Below are 17,228 nucleotides of genomic sequence, written 5' to 3'. Positions count from 1 at the left end.
GTGTTGAAATTTATGAAAATTGCCCAAAAATTGCTCGCGTCGCGTCGATTCGATTTGATTCGATCGACGAAACCGAAACCATGACGAGCCCAAGCCGCAGCATTATTTATAGAATATTGCCATTATAGAAACCCAAGACATATGTATATGCCTATAGCTATGCAATATCGTTACTTTTGCTGGGCTGCTCAGCAATGACAGCTCCAATTTAGGCGCCAGGCGCTGTCTGTAACTCGATTATAAAACCAAAGTATTTACTTGTTTAAACAAATTTGAATAGCATTAATAAAACAATTTTATTGAGAACTGTGAGCTTTGCGGGTTCCGGGCACGAATCCGCAGAATGTATAGATCTTAGACGAAGTGTCAATTGAAAAGAATCACATTTAAGATAATTATTTGGAAACGGTGACATATTTGTATGCCTTAGTAGAGAGTATTATAGTTTTGCCATGACCCCATTATATATATATATATATATACGTGTCCGTCTGTCTGTCTCTCTGTTTTTTTGTCTGTCTGTCTGTCTGTTTCTATGCGAACTAGTCACTCAGTTATAAATCCATCGTCTTGAAACTTTGCATGTGTCCGTCTGTATATATATCTGCCGGCAGTACATATATCTGGAGGAAGGTATTTAGTAGTTAAACTGTGCTGCCCTCATATAGCTCTGTAGGAAGATTAGGAAGAATGCCCAATTAAATTTCCTCTTATTATAACATTTTGCTTATCTTCACAGGGGTTCGATCCCTAAACTTTCAAATCTACCTCTATTATCACCAGACTTAGTGTTACATCCAGTTATAATTCCACATAAAATAAGTTTTGACATCGTTTGAAAATAGATTCGATTTTTTTAAGCAGTTTAGGGTAGTGGCAAACTCCTTGTTGAACTTTGAATTAACGATAAATGCCCATGAGCAGGCGGCCGCTTGTTTTCCAATTACGGCCATCAATCATTTTGACGGACAAAAAACAACACAGAAATCAATAGCATTAGTAATAGAAATTCTGAGGGGCCGTTAAAACGCACGCAAAGGGCCAAAGGACTTGGCCAGTGCTGGTGCTGCAAGCAGGCACACCTGCGTCTATTAAGGCTAATCAATGTTTAACACACACACACTCATATACACAGACGGGGCCAAACATCAATCAATTGATTGACCAGGTCAACCTTTGCCACGAAGGTGATTAGAACAGCGCGATGCGCTGTCCATTTGCGAGTGGCTTGACAAGGCTCGGGCGGGGAGTGGGGCTCACTTGGAGCGGCAAATTGCTGTCACAAGCGCCAAATTATGCGCTCGCTCCAGTGTCTGGGACTTAATCGAAGACAAACATCTAATTGACATAAAGCCGACATGGTAAACGACACAAAACCAGCCAAATAGTTGGCCACCAAATGAAGACTCCAAGCGAAGAGCTGCAGAGGCAGGCGGCCAGTCGGCCAGGCGGCCAGGCTGCCGGCGCGTATCTAACATCTATTGGCGATATTTATGGCAATGGTTCAAGAGTTCAAAATGCAACCAGTTGGGCTGCCAGTTGGAAGTGCAGTTTAATCAAGGCTTAGGCGATGCTCAGGCGACTATTAATTAGCGGCTTACAAGTGTTTGCTTGTGGCAACTTCATTGATGGCGCGGGCGGCGCCTGTGGCAAGTTGTGCGTACAGCTTGCAACCTGCTTGGCTGATGTCTGTATGCTGGTGAAAGGGGCTGACTAGAAGCATTTGCCCTCGTGCAGACGATGACGACCATCAAACAAAACACCTGATGGCCAGCAACAATAAACGCTTGAAAGAGGTCGACATTTTGCCAACACTCGCGGTCATAAAGCAAGCAATTTAAGGTGAAAGGTGCTCAGCTGGCGGACTTGAAGAGTTGCAGACATGACGACATGCATACATGAAGACATATGCCGAGAAGCCAGAAAGAAAAATGTCTGAAAATCGCTTGGCTATAATTAATTTGCTGTTGTTGTTGCCGCTGCCGCTGCTGCTGCTGCTGCTGCTGCTGCTGCAGTTGCTGGCAGTCAAAATCGAAAAGTCACTTATGACTGACACTTTGCATATGAGGCGGCAACGTCGGCCGCCTCCTCCAAGCTGAACATCAAGTTGAAGATGAAGATGACGACCCAGACATGCAGTGACTTATGATTTACCTTCTTAACTCAACTCAAGCTCAAGCTCGAACCCAGCTCCAACTGGGCTCACGTTGATTTCGCGAGATTTAAGCCAACAAACGTTTGCAGAAAAAGTTATGAGCATTTGATTTACGATGTGCTGGCCATGCTGCCTGCAACGGGCCGCATGCAACGCGCAACGTGCAACGTGCAACGTGCAACTGACCATAGTGCCTCCTACTGCTCAGCCTGGGCGTGCGCTGATGGATTTGTCAAGTTTGTGGGTCAAGCAGCGCGTTAGACGCTTCAACTCTCTGCTTTTTACTATATGTATATATATATATATATGTTCTTGCTGAATTTCCGCCAGACGATGATTACTCAAAATCACAGCTAGAGCTGACTTCATGTCCGCATTGCAGTTGCCCCGTGTGAACGCTGCACAGCCGGCGACTAATTGCGGCAAATGCGGCAGCAACATAAAAAATTTACTTTTTTATATCATGGCAGAGGGTATTATAAATTTATCAGCTTTTACAAGCATAAACACATATTTTCTTGATCAGTATCTGTTGACAGCAAATGAAGCTTCTTCTTAAAGCCTTGCATAGATCCATCTTTCGGTGCAAGTCGTATTACTATACTATACTATATTACTATATCATAAAGGAAAGATCGGCCATAAATTGAATTCTTGGATTGTGTTTATAGGTATCTTTACTATACTTTTCATTTACCAATTACTTCATGCCTTTATTTATTTACAAAATCATATCCACACCGAACATCTATATCACAAAGCTCTATCGCAAGAAAAGCTCTAAAACTGAGTTTTTGTAGATAATTTCTATTTTTCAAGATAATTTGATCAATTTCAGCAATTAAGAACTTCTACATTCCTTTAACATATTTGCAGCCCCGTATCAAATCGAAATCCTATATTATAAGACTCATATCATATCATAACATTCGAAGCCTTATGTTTCCAGGGGTATTCAATCTTCGGCTTGCCGAAGAAATATGCTTTTTCTTATTTTTAGTATTTATTGTGAGACTTACATGCTTGTATTTAAAGTTTAAAGTGATTCCAGCGACTAATTGTGTGAAAGTGTGCGATAGTTAGCTGTAAATAGAGTGAAATTTGCGAAGGTTAACAATTGCTTTCCAAATATGCAAATATATAATAGAATTTATATCTAAACGCACAACTTAAGTTAATTTACATACAAAATAGTTGTAACATGCCTTTACCAGCAACATGTAAAGACTGCAGCTGTTAGTGAAAGCCGCGATGTTAACTAACTGTTAACTCCTATCGAAGTGTAATGTAAGCAACAAAACTTTCTTCAAACATTTCCCCAATCGCAAAATGCGAATCCATTTCAAAACAAAACTATGCCAAATCCCACAATCCTGAACCGCATTCCATGCGGGCACACGCACGCATCTGGATTCAGGAAGGCATGCGAGGCGTGGCCAGGACAATAAAAAGTCTTTTGTGGCTGGGCCCAAGTCAAATGGTTTTCGTTAAAAGGCGCTGCCAGAAGGCGTTAAGTTTCCCTCATCATTAGGACAGCATTTCATCCAAAGCAATGCAAACATTGGCGATGACGTCACAATGTCGCAGCGTGTCATCGGCGCAACGAGAGTGTTGCGCGCTGCAGCCCAACCCCTAAACGAGGCGGCTGCCAGCTCAGCCCAGCCCAACCCCTGGCTCAAGCAGGCGCCAAGGACGAAAAAAGGAAGGAGAAAAAAAACTGCGCGAAAAACTGCAGCTGATTTTGCGCTAGCGGCATCGTGGGAATCTTTGAGCAGCAACCCTAGAGCTAGAACTGGCAGCCGGCAGGGGCAACCCTTCGACTTGGCGTTGGACACAGCTGCAACACAGTGCCAACAATGCCAAACAGATGTCCGCGTCCATAGCTGGTCAAGAGGCAATGGCAGCTGGCGGCGGCGGCGCAGTACAGTCGAACCGAGCCATTGCATTTGGATTGATGATGGCCTAGGATGATTGGCTGGACGTACGCTGCATATGTCACTGGGCGCAGGCGCAGGCGCAGATACAAATGTATCTGTAGCGGGAAATCAGTCCAATTAAAAATAATAAAGGCGAAACGCAGCTTGTTAGTGGTTAGCGGCTGCCAAGATGGCAGATTGCACCCAAAACAATAGGACTCCACTTTCAGCTCTAGGCGCGTGGGAAAGCAGCTCTCCAACGTCTCCGACGTCTCCAGCGTGTCCAACGTCTCTGGCAGCCGTTTGGGCCAGTTTTTGGGCCCACTGCACCTGCCGCGCCCCAAGCTCGGCACAGCCATATTTGGTTTTACATATGCCAGACTTTGCAGAATCGTGATCAAATCAATGCCCGGCCATAAAATTGTGGAATTCTAACAGCAATTTGAGCGCAACACGAACACGCTATCGTCGGCCAGATAAAGGGGCGAGGGGGGAATACGGCGCCTGACAATTCTATTTGGCACGAGCTCATTAAGCACCATTTATATGCAACATGAGCCATGACTGGACCAAAACTGCAGCCGATCTCGGACAGTCGACAGCGAAAACCTCTCCAACCTCTCGATGGCGAGTCAATGGCTTTTGCCTGGCCCGTTGACAAGTTGTTGACGCTGGCAAATGATTTACGGGCTCCAGTTGGCTCCCGGCCAGCAAAAGCTACAACAACAACAACAACAGCTTTCGGCCGCATGCCAAATTCAGCTAACAACGCACAACAAGTGCCAACACGTGGGCACTCGGCTCTCTACAAGGCGAGTGCTTGGCTTATGGATAAGCTGAAGAATTACTTTTGATCAGCACTTGGCACTAGGTTTACAAATGGATCTCTTCGAAAGCTAAGACGAATCAACTTTAACTATAGGATCTTCTGGCCTTTACAGACTGGTATGTATTTTGATCACATTTATCTAGAATTTACAGTAATTATTTATTTATCAAAACTTTCTTTTAATATGCCTCATTGCCCTTTTTATACCCTGAACCCATTAAAAATGGGTATTTGTGCAAAATCCAAATGTATGTAACAGGGAAGGAAGCAACTCCGACCCCATAAAGTATATATATTCTTGATCAGCATCAATAGCCGAGTCGATCTAGCCATGTCCGTCTGTCTGTCCGTCCGTCCGTCCGTCCGTCCGTCCGTCCGTCCGCCCGTCCGCCCGTCCGTATGTATGAACGCAAGGATCTCAGAACCTATAAGAGCTAGAGACTCTTAAATTTTAGATGTAGATGCTCCTAGTTCCCGCGCAGATCAAGTTTGTTTCCGATAATCGATAACTTACTCCGTTTCCAAGCAATCGATAAAAATCTATATCGATATCCTGTAGCGTAGAAGACTAGACTTTAGTTTTGATAGCTTTGTCCCCTTTGCATTGCTTACAATTTCCAAATGGTTACAGCTTTGAACTAAACCCAAGACCTGACGAATTTAGATTTGATAGCAAAGTCTGCTAATAATAGAATCGGAAGGTTCTTGAAATACTTAGCTACCCAGACAAACTTCTAATTCTTCTTGTTTAGTTTTGTCTATGTTAAGTTTTATTCAGATAGCTATAAGAATGACGGACTATCTTGCAAAGATATTGACAGATAGATTACTCGACGGAAAAAGCTTTAATGACTCAACATATAGACCTGATCGAAAATATATATTATTAATAGAATCGCAGATGTCTCTTTCAAAGCGTAACACATTCAGTGGCTAAATTATAATAACCCCAGTTAATGCGAATTTAATTGAGGATTAAGGTATTCCCACGTACCCGATTAGCATAGAGCGTGGATCGTTGATCGGCTGCCAAGACTGTCAACATTGTCTCTGGTGACGGGGTTTAATCGGCTGCATCAGAAGTGTGCCAGAGTTGGAGTTGAGGTTTGGGCTCAAGGATTTTGACAGTTAAGCTGACATGGCAAAAATTCATAACTGAGCAGCGGGCGAGGTACGGATCGACACAATATGACGGACTGCTACACGACACATGACTTGTCTATGGGCAACCAGGTGAATATATGGCAAAGCTCAAATGCAATGAAACAATCAATCAAAGCGCTGAAAAGAGGCTTGTCCCGCAGCAGCAGCGGCAGCAGCAGCGGCAGCAGCAGCTCTGAGCTGGAGCGGCACAGGACGGGGCGGAACAGGAGAGCGTAACGGTAACTCAAATGGCACAAAATCAAATTACCAGCAATGATTAATCAATCAACACGCTGGCCGCCAGCAGCAGCAGCGGCAGCAGCAGCGCCAGTTGGCCGCCACAGTAATACCTCCGCTCATTGCGATAGCCAGCACGATCGGGGGCCGCTGGCCTCGTCGCGATCTGGTTGCGGTTGTGGGTGTGTGTGTGTGTGTGTGTGTATGAGTGTGAGCCAGCCAGTCAGCCAGCCAAGTGGGTGCGTTCTCACAGCTGGATGCCAATGCTGACAATCACGATCATACACACACACACACACACACCTGCATTTGTGTAGCCACCACGTGTGCGTTCCAGACAATTTCAAATCAATGCTGCAAGCTGCAGCAGGAGCTGCCGCGCTTGGCTGTGGCCTCTTCCCTAAATGGCCCGGCCCGGCCAGGTCGATCTGCGGTTTGATCGTGCCAAAAATGGGTTTGCAACTGGAATTCGCTTTTAGTCAAGCAACAAGCCCAAACGCGGCACCAACTGCGATTGCGACTGCGTCTGCGTCTGCAGCTTCCAGCTCCCAGCTCCCAGCCCGCAGCTCGCAGCTCGATCTGCAGCCAAGTTTGTGGCGCAGGTGGCGATTGGCAATTGGCAATTGCTGCCGCCAGCTGCACACGCGCTTGGTGTGAACAACTAGAAAGTTTTTCTTAATGCCACAAAACTTAAGAGCTCGCTCGTGAGAATCAGTCCGATGGCCGACTGCCGTAAAATTTATGGTTTGACTGGCCAAAATGAATGCGCGCGGCTAGATTCGATTTATGGCTGACTAATGAAAATTTGACAAATAGCAAATGGGCTGGCAATTTAATTCTAGCCAGGCCAATAGCATTCATCATTGCGGCCAAACATTTCCGGGCATGGAAATTGATTGACAAGTCGCGGATCACAGTCCAGACTCTGGCCCCACAGTCACAGACCAAATGGCAACGGCAGCCAAAACACGTCAGGCTCCAGATTGCAGTTGCCAGCCCGCTGCCGATTTATGGGCGCCCGGCCACAAGCTCCGATACGGATGCCGCCAAGTCGTGACCCGCGTGCATTGAACCTTTTTTTTTTCTGCCCGATCTTGTCGGTGCCCGAGCTGCAGCAACGTCACATATTGAAACGAAATGTGCCAGCACGAAATGCAATTTCCAAACAAGCAGCAGAAAACTTATTGTGGGAGCCGCTCGAACATAATGAAGCCGTTGGTCATTGCCCAAAGGTTCAGGCTGTCAATCATAATTTGTGTGCTTTTAAAATGTGCTGCACTCGTTTTCCCACATTTTATGCCCCGCTGCATTGCCGCATCGCTGCCTTGCCCCTATTCCCGTCCGTCTGGGAAAATCACTGGCGTAACTGGAGGCTCGCTTGTTGCGCAACAATTACTCGCTTTTGGTTTGCCTCTCAAACCTTCAACCGCCGCAGTTAGCAGTTGGCCAATTGTCAGTTGGCAGTTGACTGCTTGCAACCCCCACGCATCCATTGGCAACACCTTCGCCCATCAACGCTGCGCGCTCCGCTGCACTCCCTCCCTGCCAAGCTGCAAGGTGCAAGGTGCGTACCGAAGGGTTGGTTTGACTTTGAAATTGTTTCACGCTTGTTTTCGGTTGCCCGAAACGGAACTGCGCAAGATTGGCCAAAAACGGGAACTCGTCTTTTGACCAATTTTCACACATTGTATGCGCAGCTGCTTAATAAATATTCAAGCAATATGTTAATTTTGTATGCTATAAAGCGGAAATTAAACTCAACAGTTTATGTTATGCACGCTCCATTGGAATGGGTTTACCATATCTTCGTTTGTCAATTCAAATATACTAAGTACTTGGATTTCATTTGATTGATTGATTGAAGGAGAAACATTATGTGAATCATTTAAATATTTAAAGGCCGGCTCTATTGAAGCTTGTATATTTGCCGCCAGATGTCGCCACTGTTGCAGCCAACTTCAGTTCATTTGAAAACTACACAGGCCTACATGAAGTTGGCTGCATTTAAATTTTGAACTCAACGATTCCGCCAGCTTAACGAAATTGAATGAAATATACAATTCAACTTGCTCATTGCATATTTCGTGGCGCTTAAGGTAAAGTCGATAAGACATTTTTAGTTATTCAATCGGAAATTAAGTTTGATGCGTATATAAAATATATAAATATCAATAAATATATATTAATCTCAACGAAGATAATATACAAAATTTTATAGCAGACTTGTTGAAAAGTGTTGTGCATTCCTTGAACAGAAAGTGTATCGTAAATTGTGACATTTTTTATTTTTTATAAATAAAAAATTCAATGGATTGAATTTCGAACACATATCGAAAAGGTTGCGTCCCATTGAACATCAATAATGACGATTTCGATAGCACGGCGTGTGGGCGAACAAAATATATCTGTACGGCAACGCCGGCAACATGCAATCGATATATCTATCGCTCGGAAGAGGTGGCAACGCAAGCAAACAATCGAAAAAGTATTGACTGTGTAAGACAACATTAAAGCAAATACAGATTCTCATACAAATTTTCATTTGTAAATTAATTTGCTGCAATTGTAATTGAATCAATGTCAGAATCAATGACTGACATAATACCGGCAGTTCCCCGCGAAGAACTGTGTGCACTGCAAACGGTTATATCGAAATTGGAAGACCATTTAAAAACTACCAATGTAAAACTTTTCAATTTTCGGAAGCTCATCAGAACCGAATCGAACATTAAATCACGCAATATTTACTTGAGTAAAGTATATTCCATGGTTAAAGAGCAACACACAATACAAAGAATACTGGAAAATTACCAAACAAAGCTGAAAGATTTGGAAGCCCGAAATAAACAGGTAGAACCGGGCGCTCCATACATAGTACGTACTCCTCCAATATAAAAATCGATCATTCACAGAAATCGGATGGAACGAATAATCAGCAGCATACTAAAAATGCTAAGCTCTTCGAACTATTTCATAATTATGAGCCAATAGTAAGTAAAAAGTTACTTAAACCCAAATTAAAATAATATTGTGCATCTTTTAAAGGAAACAAGATTTGAGAATAAGCAGGTTAAGACTTGTGAGCCTTTGGTAAGTATAGAAAACCTAAATACAAGGAACTTGTAAAATGAACAAACTTTGTAACGTTTGAACAGGCTCTTGCAAAAAAGCGCAAGTCTGGAGACGACGGGAAAATTGAAGATCTTAAAGATGCCAGACCCAAGCCAATTGTCATTAATAACCATGGCGAGACGATGAAATTCCTAAAAGCTCACGTTAAGAAGCGCATTATAGAAGGGGAACAGAAATCAAAAGTAGAGTTTACAATTCCTGTAATTAATATAGTGGATGATTCAGTGCATGAAGCTCACATAGTGGAGGATACAGTTGGTAAAGCTCAAATGGCAGAGGAAACGAAGGATATAGATGCTGAAGCTCAGATGGAGAAGGAACCGAAACATGTAGATGATGGGGTTCAGATGGAGGAGGAAGCGAAACATGTAGATGATGAAGTTCAGATGGAGGAGGAACCGAAATATGTTAACGATAAAGGTATAATGGTGGAGGAAACAAAGGAATCAACGCATTCTAATATAACAACAGATCGATTAGGACCGGAACATCAAGCTACAAATAAAGAAGATGACATTACGAACGCCATCTCCATCGACAATCATGCCGAGGCTATGCAATGTTTGAAGGCCCTGCAAGAATATGCCATGCTGAATGAGAATTTTCGTGCTATTGGACTTTTAACGGAAACGGAAAAAGCATTCAAAAGTCCGCCGAACCTTTCCGACTTTGAGCTATAGCAATCGTGATATGTCTATATGCATGTAAATATAAGTGTAATTAGGTCAAGCAATAAAACGGGTCACAATTAGTTCGAAGTGTGTTTACAATTATAGAAATTAACCAAAAAGTGTTAAATGTAATGTTTAAATTGATATTTACATTATATTTACCCCTGACGCTCATTTGTTGTCACAATCAGCAGTGTTACCAGCTGTTTGCCACATTCCAATTGTGTGTGTGTGCGTCAGCTGAGATTTGGCAAGTCAAAGTGATGAATTTGGTATTTTTTAGTGCATTTGAGTTATTGAATGAAATGGTCACCCGCGCAACATTACTATAAACAAATCCTGAAAATTCGGCATTTCTGCAAATATGTGAGTATCCATCGGTCTGCGCAGCGAATTCACAGTTAATTATTGAATTTTTGTGTAAAAAGGAAGCCAATTGCGCATTTATCGCAGCAGTAAACGTAAATTGTATACATTTGCATGCTGCCAATAAGTGCAGCAACAAATCAAATGGACAAGCTAACATCAGACGAAGCCGCAAAGCAGCCGGCGCTACGCAAACGTCTCGGCCGACCGCCCAAGGTCAATGCACAAGAGTCTGAGGCAGCTGAGGAAATGGAATCATTAGCCGAGGAGCGCACTTCGTCAACATCGCCAACAAATTGCCGGCGCAGCACTCGCAAGAAAATCATTAAATTTGATGTGCTCGATGTGCTCAACAAAAGCCGCAAGACGCACAAAATACAAATTGAGGCACGCATCGATTCTAATGCACCGACACCAACGTCCCAACTGGCAGCTAGTGTGTCCACAGTGACAGCGCCAATAATCGAGGTTAATCGTTTGATTACGCCGCGTCCGCCACCGCTGCTGCCTGCGGTGCTCCCATTGCCGACGCTGGACATGTTTACCAAGCCGAAGCCAATGCCAAGCTTGATTGTTGCTCAGGTGAGCAGCGATAGAACAAGCTCTGCCTATCCGCTGCCGCAGCAGCAGCAGCAGCCTATGCGCAAACGTGGACGCCCACGCAAAGCACAGTTCACAGACAATCCAACAGGAGTTGGTTGCTCGAAACTGGATGCCGGCTTGCACAATTCTGCGCCAAACTTGGCTGGTAGCATGGAGCAAGCAGAAGCCGCCTCTGACTCTGATGAGTCCCTGAAGGGCTTTCCGCCCCCGTTGGCTGTGGAGGATGCAGCAAATGCTGCACAAATACCGCAGGATGACACAGTGTTAGATACAACAATTGATGTTGTTGAGACTGAGATCATCACTGTGCCGTGTGATGAAGATTCGGATTCACAAATTATATTTGTGGATATTGAGACGACAAAATCTGAATCGGATATAGCAGAAGAAGCAGAATTCGAGAGCCCAACCAACACATCTGAGGATAAACGCATTTTCAAGCTTATATTTCCCAAGCAAGAGCAACTGCAGCAGGAACAAGCAGATGTGAAGCCTGTGGCCCAGCAGCTATGCGTTGTTGAGCAGCTTTGTGAACCGCCAGCCGAGCCTAATGTGGGTGAAAAATTGCATGAGCTGAGGAAGAAAACGGAATCGGAACTACTGGCTGAAGTGCTCAGCGAGCCAGCAGAGCTCTGGTTTACCGAAGACGAGGATAAGGACGAAGAACAGCAACAAGTGCAGGTGCAGCAGGAGGAGCAGCAACAAGTGCAGATGCAGCAGGAGGAGCAGCAACAGCAGCTAAATAACAAGCCGAAGCTCGAAACTGAACTAGCAAGCGATTCGCACAGTCCAGAATCTATTGGAGATATGAATCTGCAGAAGCAGCAGAAGTGCAGCGACACGGAGTCGACGCTAAGCACTGAAGCAGCTAGCAAGCTGCCCAGTCCAGGTTCTGTTGAAGATTTGCAGGCAGAGGAAAAGCAGCAGCAATGCGCCAGTCCAATGCAGGTTAAGGATGAGTTCCAGGTGGCTGTGAAGCTAAAGGAGGAACTTTCATTACCAAATTCTTCAGCTGCGCAGCCCAAAAGCGATGAAACAAAAACTGCAACTGCGTCAGAGTCAAAGGCGGACTCAATCCCTAATGCTGCTGTGAAGCCAGAAGACAAGACCAAGATCATGGAGCCTACTCCGCAGCCGGCGTACAAAGCCGTAGCACATTTCGAATTAGAATCTCTCAGGCGCGCGGCCAAAGCTACGGGCATAGAATTGAAGCTGCCCGTGACTATGGAAAAACTTCTAAATGCCAATCCAATTTCAGAGCCTTTAAAGGCTGAAATTAAAAAGCAGCCAGATTTAGACACGACTGAAACGCCGCTAGCTGTGTCCTGGCAACTGGCCAAGCAAGACATGCCTGTAAAGCAGCGGCAGCCGTTGGCAGACAAACCCGCTGAGGCAAAAGCTGCTCCACAGCTTCCGTCAGGTCCTTCAGATCCTGAGAAAACAGGTGATCCACAGCTTTCGTCAGTTCCCTCAGAAGCAGCCACAGCCGCAGCTCTACCAATACCCAAGACAGTCAAAACCGCTGTTGAGGAACCAAAGCTGGATTTGGCCACAACAAAATCAACTGTTAGTGAAAAGAAAAAAACAAGTGACAGTCCTAAGCCGGAGAAGCCATCTTCCTCCTCCTCCTCCTCCTCGGCAAACACAACTTTTGTTGAGTGCGACGCGCTGTTTAAGGTCTTGGACAAAGCCCATGCCCAGATGCGGCACGAAGAGAAGGCAAAAAAGAAGTCTAAGCAGGCAAGCAAGAAGCAGTTATCCGAACATACGCAGGAACGCACCACGCCGCTGGCCCGTGGCAAAAAGCAGGCGCCAAAGGAGAGCTCACGTCGCAACACAATTTCCGAGGAACGCCACGAGGAAGACAAGCTGCCGTTGACCAATAAGCGTCGCAACTCCGTGCATCCTTTCAAGGCAACGCTGAGTCCAGAGCGCGCATCCGAGGCAGAATCCAAGCCTAGCAGCAGCAGCAGCGGAAGCAACAAGAAGTCAGCCCAAAGGAAGCCGTCGCGAAAAGCAGCAACAGCCAAACAGCTGCCCATCAGCCAGGACTCGCTGGACTCCAGCTCAAGCTCGTCGACAAAAGCCAGTGAACTGCCTGGCCGCAGCTTGCCAACGCCCACTTCTGAGCTAGAAGCATCCAATCCGCTGCACGACATAGCCAAGTTCATAGAGGATGGCGTCAAGTTGCTCGAACGCGACTACAAGCTGGAGGATGAACAGCAGCAGCAGCAAGAGCAGCAGCAGCAGCAGACACAGCCACAGTTGCAAGAGGAGATAACTGAAGATGAGTTTGCCCAGCGTGTGGCCAATCTGGAGACACCAGCCAACACGCCGGCTCCCTCACCCGTGGGCAGCACTGAGGATCTGTCCTCGGGCGTACGCCGTTCGCATCGCATTAAACAGAAACCACAAGGCGCCAAGGCTAGTTTGGGGCGTGGCAGCAGCAGTCAAACGCCGGCCATTAGCATGGAACAACAGCTAGCCGAGCTGGCACAGATTGAGACTATCAACGAGCAGTTCCTACGCAACGAAGGACTCCACACATTCCAAACGCTGCGCGACAACTATTATCGTTGTGCGCGGCAGGTGAGCAAGGAGAACGCAGAAATGCAGTGCGATTGTTTTGTCACCGGCGACGAGGAGGGACTGGGCCAGCTGCGCTGCGGCGATGGCTGCATCAACCGCATGCTTATGATCGAATGTGGCCCACTGTGCACCTACGGCGAGCGCTGCACAAACAAACGCTTCCAGCAGCATCAGGGCTGGCCCTGTCGCGTCTTTCGCACCGAGAAGAAGGGCTGCGGTATTACTGCCGAGCTGCAAATACCGCCCGGCGAGTTCATCATGGAGTACGTGGGCGAGGTGATAGACAGCGAGGAGTTTGAGCGTCGCCAGCATCTGTACTCGGAGGACCGCAATCGACACTATTATTTTATGGCTCTGCGCGGCGAGGCGATCATCGACGCGACCACAAAGGGCAACATCTCGCGGTACATCAATCACAGCTGTGATCCGAATGCAGAGACGCAGAAGTGGACTGTGAACGGAGAGCTGCGCATTGGATTCTTTAGCGTGAAGACCATCCTGCCCGGCGAGGAGATCACCTTTGATTACCAATATCAACGCTACGGACGCGATGCCCAGCGCTGCTACTGCGAGTCGACAAATTGTCGTGGCTGGATTGGCAACGAGCCCGAGTCGGATGAGGGCGAGCAGCTCGATACGGAAAGCGAGAGTGAGCCGGAGTCACTGGTCGAGGAGCTGCGATTGGAGCAGCAGGAGCTGAAGACCAAAACGCCCAGGAGCGGCAAGTCAAGAAAGCAGCTCAAGTTGCCGACGGCGCGCAAACAGCGCAAGGAGCAGCCAAAGGCCAAGGATCGCGAGTACAAGGCGGGACGTTGGCTGCGTCCATCGGGCGGCGCCAGCGGCGAGAAGTCAGCAACACGCAAGCCCGACCAGCTGGAGGACCCGGATGTGCTGGAACAGCTAACGCTGCTCGGCCGCAGCGGCCTCAAGAACCAGCTGGACACGTTGCGTCTTTCGCGTTGCATGGTGCGTGCCAAGCTACTGCAGTCTCGCCTCCAGCTGCTGGGCGTGCTCACCCGTGGCGAACTGCCATGTCGTCGGCTCTTCCTCGACTACCACGGCCTGCGTCTGCTGCATGCCTGGATCAGCGAGAGCGGCAACGACAAGCAGCTGCGGCTGGCACTGCTTGAGGCGTTGGAGTCGCTGCCTATACCCAATAGAACCATGCTGAATGACAGTCGCGTCTATCAGAGCGTGCAGCTATGGAGCAGCCAGTTGGCACAGCCAGCAGCTGAGATGCCAACGGAGCCGCCACCAGAATCGAATACGGAGGAGGACGAGTCAGTGCGTCAGCGCATTGCGGCGCTGCTACAAAAGTGGAATGGCCTGCCCGAAATCTTTCGCATACCCAAACGGGAACGCATCGAACAAATGAAGGAGCACGAACGCGAGGCGGATCGCCAGCAGCAGGTGCATCACGCGGCCACCGCACTGGAGGACAGCAACAGCGCCTCCTCCGTGCTAAACAGCGATCGGTTCCGGCAGGATCGTTTCAGGCGAGACACCAGCAGCCGCTACGAAAAGTCTAAGCCGCCAACTCGGATGAGCGGCAACAATACCATCTGCACAATCACCACACAGCCCAAAGAATGGCAGGGCACCACAGAGAGCGCCAGTGGGAGCAAGTCTGAGAGTCGTAGACGTTCCGAGTTCGATCCACGTCGAACCATATCCAAGGAGCTGCGGCGTTCGCTATTCGAGAGAAAGGTAAGTGAAGGGCAAGGAGAAACCCAGAGCTCAGAGTATTCAGCCAATTTATTGCAATGCAGGTGGCCCAGGACGAGGCGGAGAAGCGTGTTGGGAGTGAAGATTGGCGCGAGCACGAGCTACGCTGTGAATATTTCGGCGCAGATCTCAACACAGATCCCAAGCTGCTGCCATTTTACCAGAACACAGAGACCAACGAATGGTTCAACAGCGAGGATGCGCCAGTGCCAGTGCCATTGCGCTGCGGCGATGCCGCTGAGCCACCTTCACCGGAACATGAGGATGATGTGGAGTATAAGCTGCCCGCTGGCGTGGATCCGTTGCCGCCCTCCTGGCACTGGAGCCTAACACCCGAGGGGGATATATATTATTACAATCTGCGCGATCGGATTCCACAGTGGGAGCCACCGAATGCTGAACAGCGTTTGCAACAGCTGGTAGAGGAATCACCAGAGAAGGAGCTGGCAACGGATGAGACTGCCAATTCGGCCGATCTGATCAACATCGATATTGACTATGTGGGCAGCCTCAGCGCCAAATCCCTAGCGCAATACATTGAGGTCAAGATACGCGAGCGACGCGAACTGCGACGCAGTCGCCTCGTCTCTGTGCGCGTGATAAGTCCGCGTCGCGAGGAGGATCGCCTCTACAATCAGCTGGAGTCGCGCAAGTACAAGGAGAACAAGGAGAAGATTCGCCGACGCAAAGAGATCTATCGACGCACACGCAATGAGGCGAATAGTATTCCACCGCCAGCTGGAGAGTCCAGTGATTCGCTGCCCATACATGGCTATCTGTACTCCTCGGATGAGGAGGCGACCGCCGATGCCGTGGGCAGTGTACCGCTGGCTGATTCTACTGCCGATGGCGAAAAGGAATTGTCAGAGACAGTGAGTCGTCGACGCCAATCTCGACCAACCTCGCCACAATCCACTAGTTCAACAGAAACGGAAACGTTGCCAGGCGCAAAGCGCAAGCTGCCCCTGACGGAGGGCCAAAAGAAGCATCGGGACAGCAAGCGCAAGACGTAAGCCTGGCCAAGACCACAACACAAGTGAATAATAACATACCCTTTGAATAATTTTAGCATGATAACCGGACGCGATGCCAGTGACAAGTTTCACTTTGAGATTAGCGGTCACGTGGCCGAGTTTTTACGTCCCTATCGCCAGGATACCTGCCAGCTGGGCCGCATTACAAGCGATGAGGACTATAAGTTCCTTATTAAGAGGGTAATTTCAATGGGATACACTCTAATGGAATTAAATAACACAATATCCTTGCAGTTGAGCCACCACATAACCACCAAGGAGATGCGATACTGCGACATGACCGGCAATCCGTTGGCCTGCACGGAATCGGTTAAACATAAGTCCTACGAGTTTATCAAACAATATATGCGCAAAAAGGGGCCCGTCTACAAAAAGCCGGTCGACAAGCCCGACTAATGAGTAGTTCTTAAACACAACATTTTTTCCTTAAAATATTGGGCAACTAAACATCTTCATAAATAGTTTACGTATATCACTCTGAAAGTTGTATACAATATTAAGTTTTGCTTTTAAGAAAGATTTTACCTCAAGTTGGGTAATGCAACTTTAAATTCTTAATTTAAGTACATATGAAATGTAATTGAATGCATGACTTTTTTTTTTTTTAATTTTCTTTTTGTTATTGTGTGCCAAAACAAATACATTTTTAATTGGTGCCAATTATATGGCCATTCAGATATTATTTAGTGCATCTATAAAATATGTGTTTATTGTTCTGTGTGTTATCGTTATTTTCTCTTTCCCCGGGGCTCTGTAATGCGCTTATTCTCGCAACTCAATAAAAATACACAAAAGTCGTACAGCTTTAATTGAATTCGTGAAAACCGC

At 47.0% G+C, this 17,228-nt stretch overlaps 2 protein-coding genes across 2 annotated transcripts; both read left to right on the top strand.

Annotated features, from left to right (window-relative positions):
* Positions 1 to 8,787: 8,787 nt before the first annotated feature.
* LOC115769944 lies at positions 8,788 to 10,141 on the top strand. The gene is made up of 4 exons (XM_030714988.1): positions 8,788 to 9,130; positions 9,193 to 9,270; positions 9,326 to 9,370; positions 9,436 to 10,141. The coding sequence occupies exons 1-4, from the start codon at positions 8,858 to 8,860 to the stop codon at positions 10,090 to 10,092; spliced, it is 1,053 nt and encodes a 350-aa protein (XP_030570848.1). The 5' UTR covers positions 8,788 to 8,857; the 3' UTR covers positions 10,093 to 10,141.
* A 383-nt stretch (positions 10,142 to 10,524) lies between these two features.
* On the top strand, positions 10,525 to 17,140 carry LOC115769940 (probable histone-lysine N-methyltransferase CG1716). Its single transcript, XM_030714984.1, has 4 exons — positions 10,525 to 15,348; positions 15,411 to 16,375; positions 16,436 to 16,580; positions 16,635 to 17,140. The coding sequence occupies exons 1-4, from the start codon at positions 10,564 to 10,566 to the stop codon at positions 16,794 to 16,796; spliced, it is 6,057 nt and encodes a 2,018-aa protein (XP_030570844.1). The 5' UTR covers positions 10,525 to 10,563; the 3' UTR covers positions 16,797 to 17,140.
* The last annotated feature ends 88 nt before the right edge of the window (positions 17,141 to 17,228 follow it).

This window comes from Drosophila novamexicana, unplaced genomic scaffold, assembly GCF_003285875.2.
Source record: "Drosophila novamexicana strain 15010-1031.04,08,12 unplaced genomic scaffold, DnovRS2.1 tig00004554-arrow-pilon, whole genome shotgun sequence".
NCBI lineage: Eukaryota > Metazoa > Arthropoda > Insecta > Diptera > Drosophilidae > Drosophila > Drosophila novamexicana.
The sequence above is the reverse complement of the archived record's forward strand: the minus strand, read 5'-3'. Positions and strand labels throughout refer to the sequence as shown.

Bases quoted from the DNA above. Each gene is read 5' to 3' on its own strand.
- LOC115769940 (XM_030714984.1), top strand. From the start codon at position 10,564: ATGCTGCCAATAAGTGCAGCAACAAATCAAATGGACAAGCTAACATCA. The intron at 15,349-15,410 runs GTAAGTGAAGGG...ATTGCAATGCAG, and splicing joins GTTCGCTATTCGAGAGAAAG to GTGGCCCAGGACGAGGCGGA. The intron at 16,376-16,435 runs GTAAGCCTGGCC...GAATAATTTTAG, and splicing joins CGGGACAGCAAGCGCAAGAC to CATGATAACCGGACGCGATG.
- LOC115769944 (XM_030714988.1), top strand. From the start codon at position 8,858: ATGTCAGAATCAATGACTGACATAATACCGGCAGTTCCCCGCGAAGAA. The intron at 9,271-9,325 runs GTAAGTAAAAAG...CATCTTTTAAAG, and splicing joins TTCATAATTATGAGCCAATA to GAAACAAGATTTGAGAATAA. The intron at 9,371-9,435 runs GTAAGTATAGAA...ACGTTTGAACAG, and splicing joins TTAAGACTTGTGAGCCTTTG to GCTCTTGCAAAAAAGCGCAA.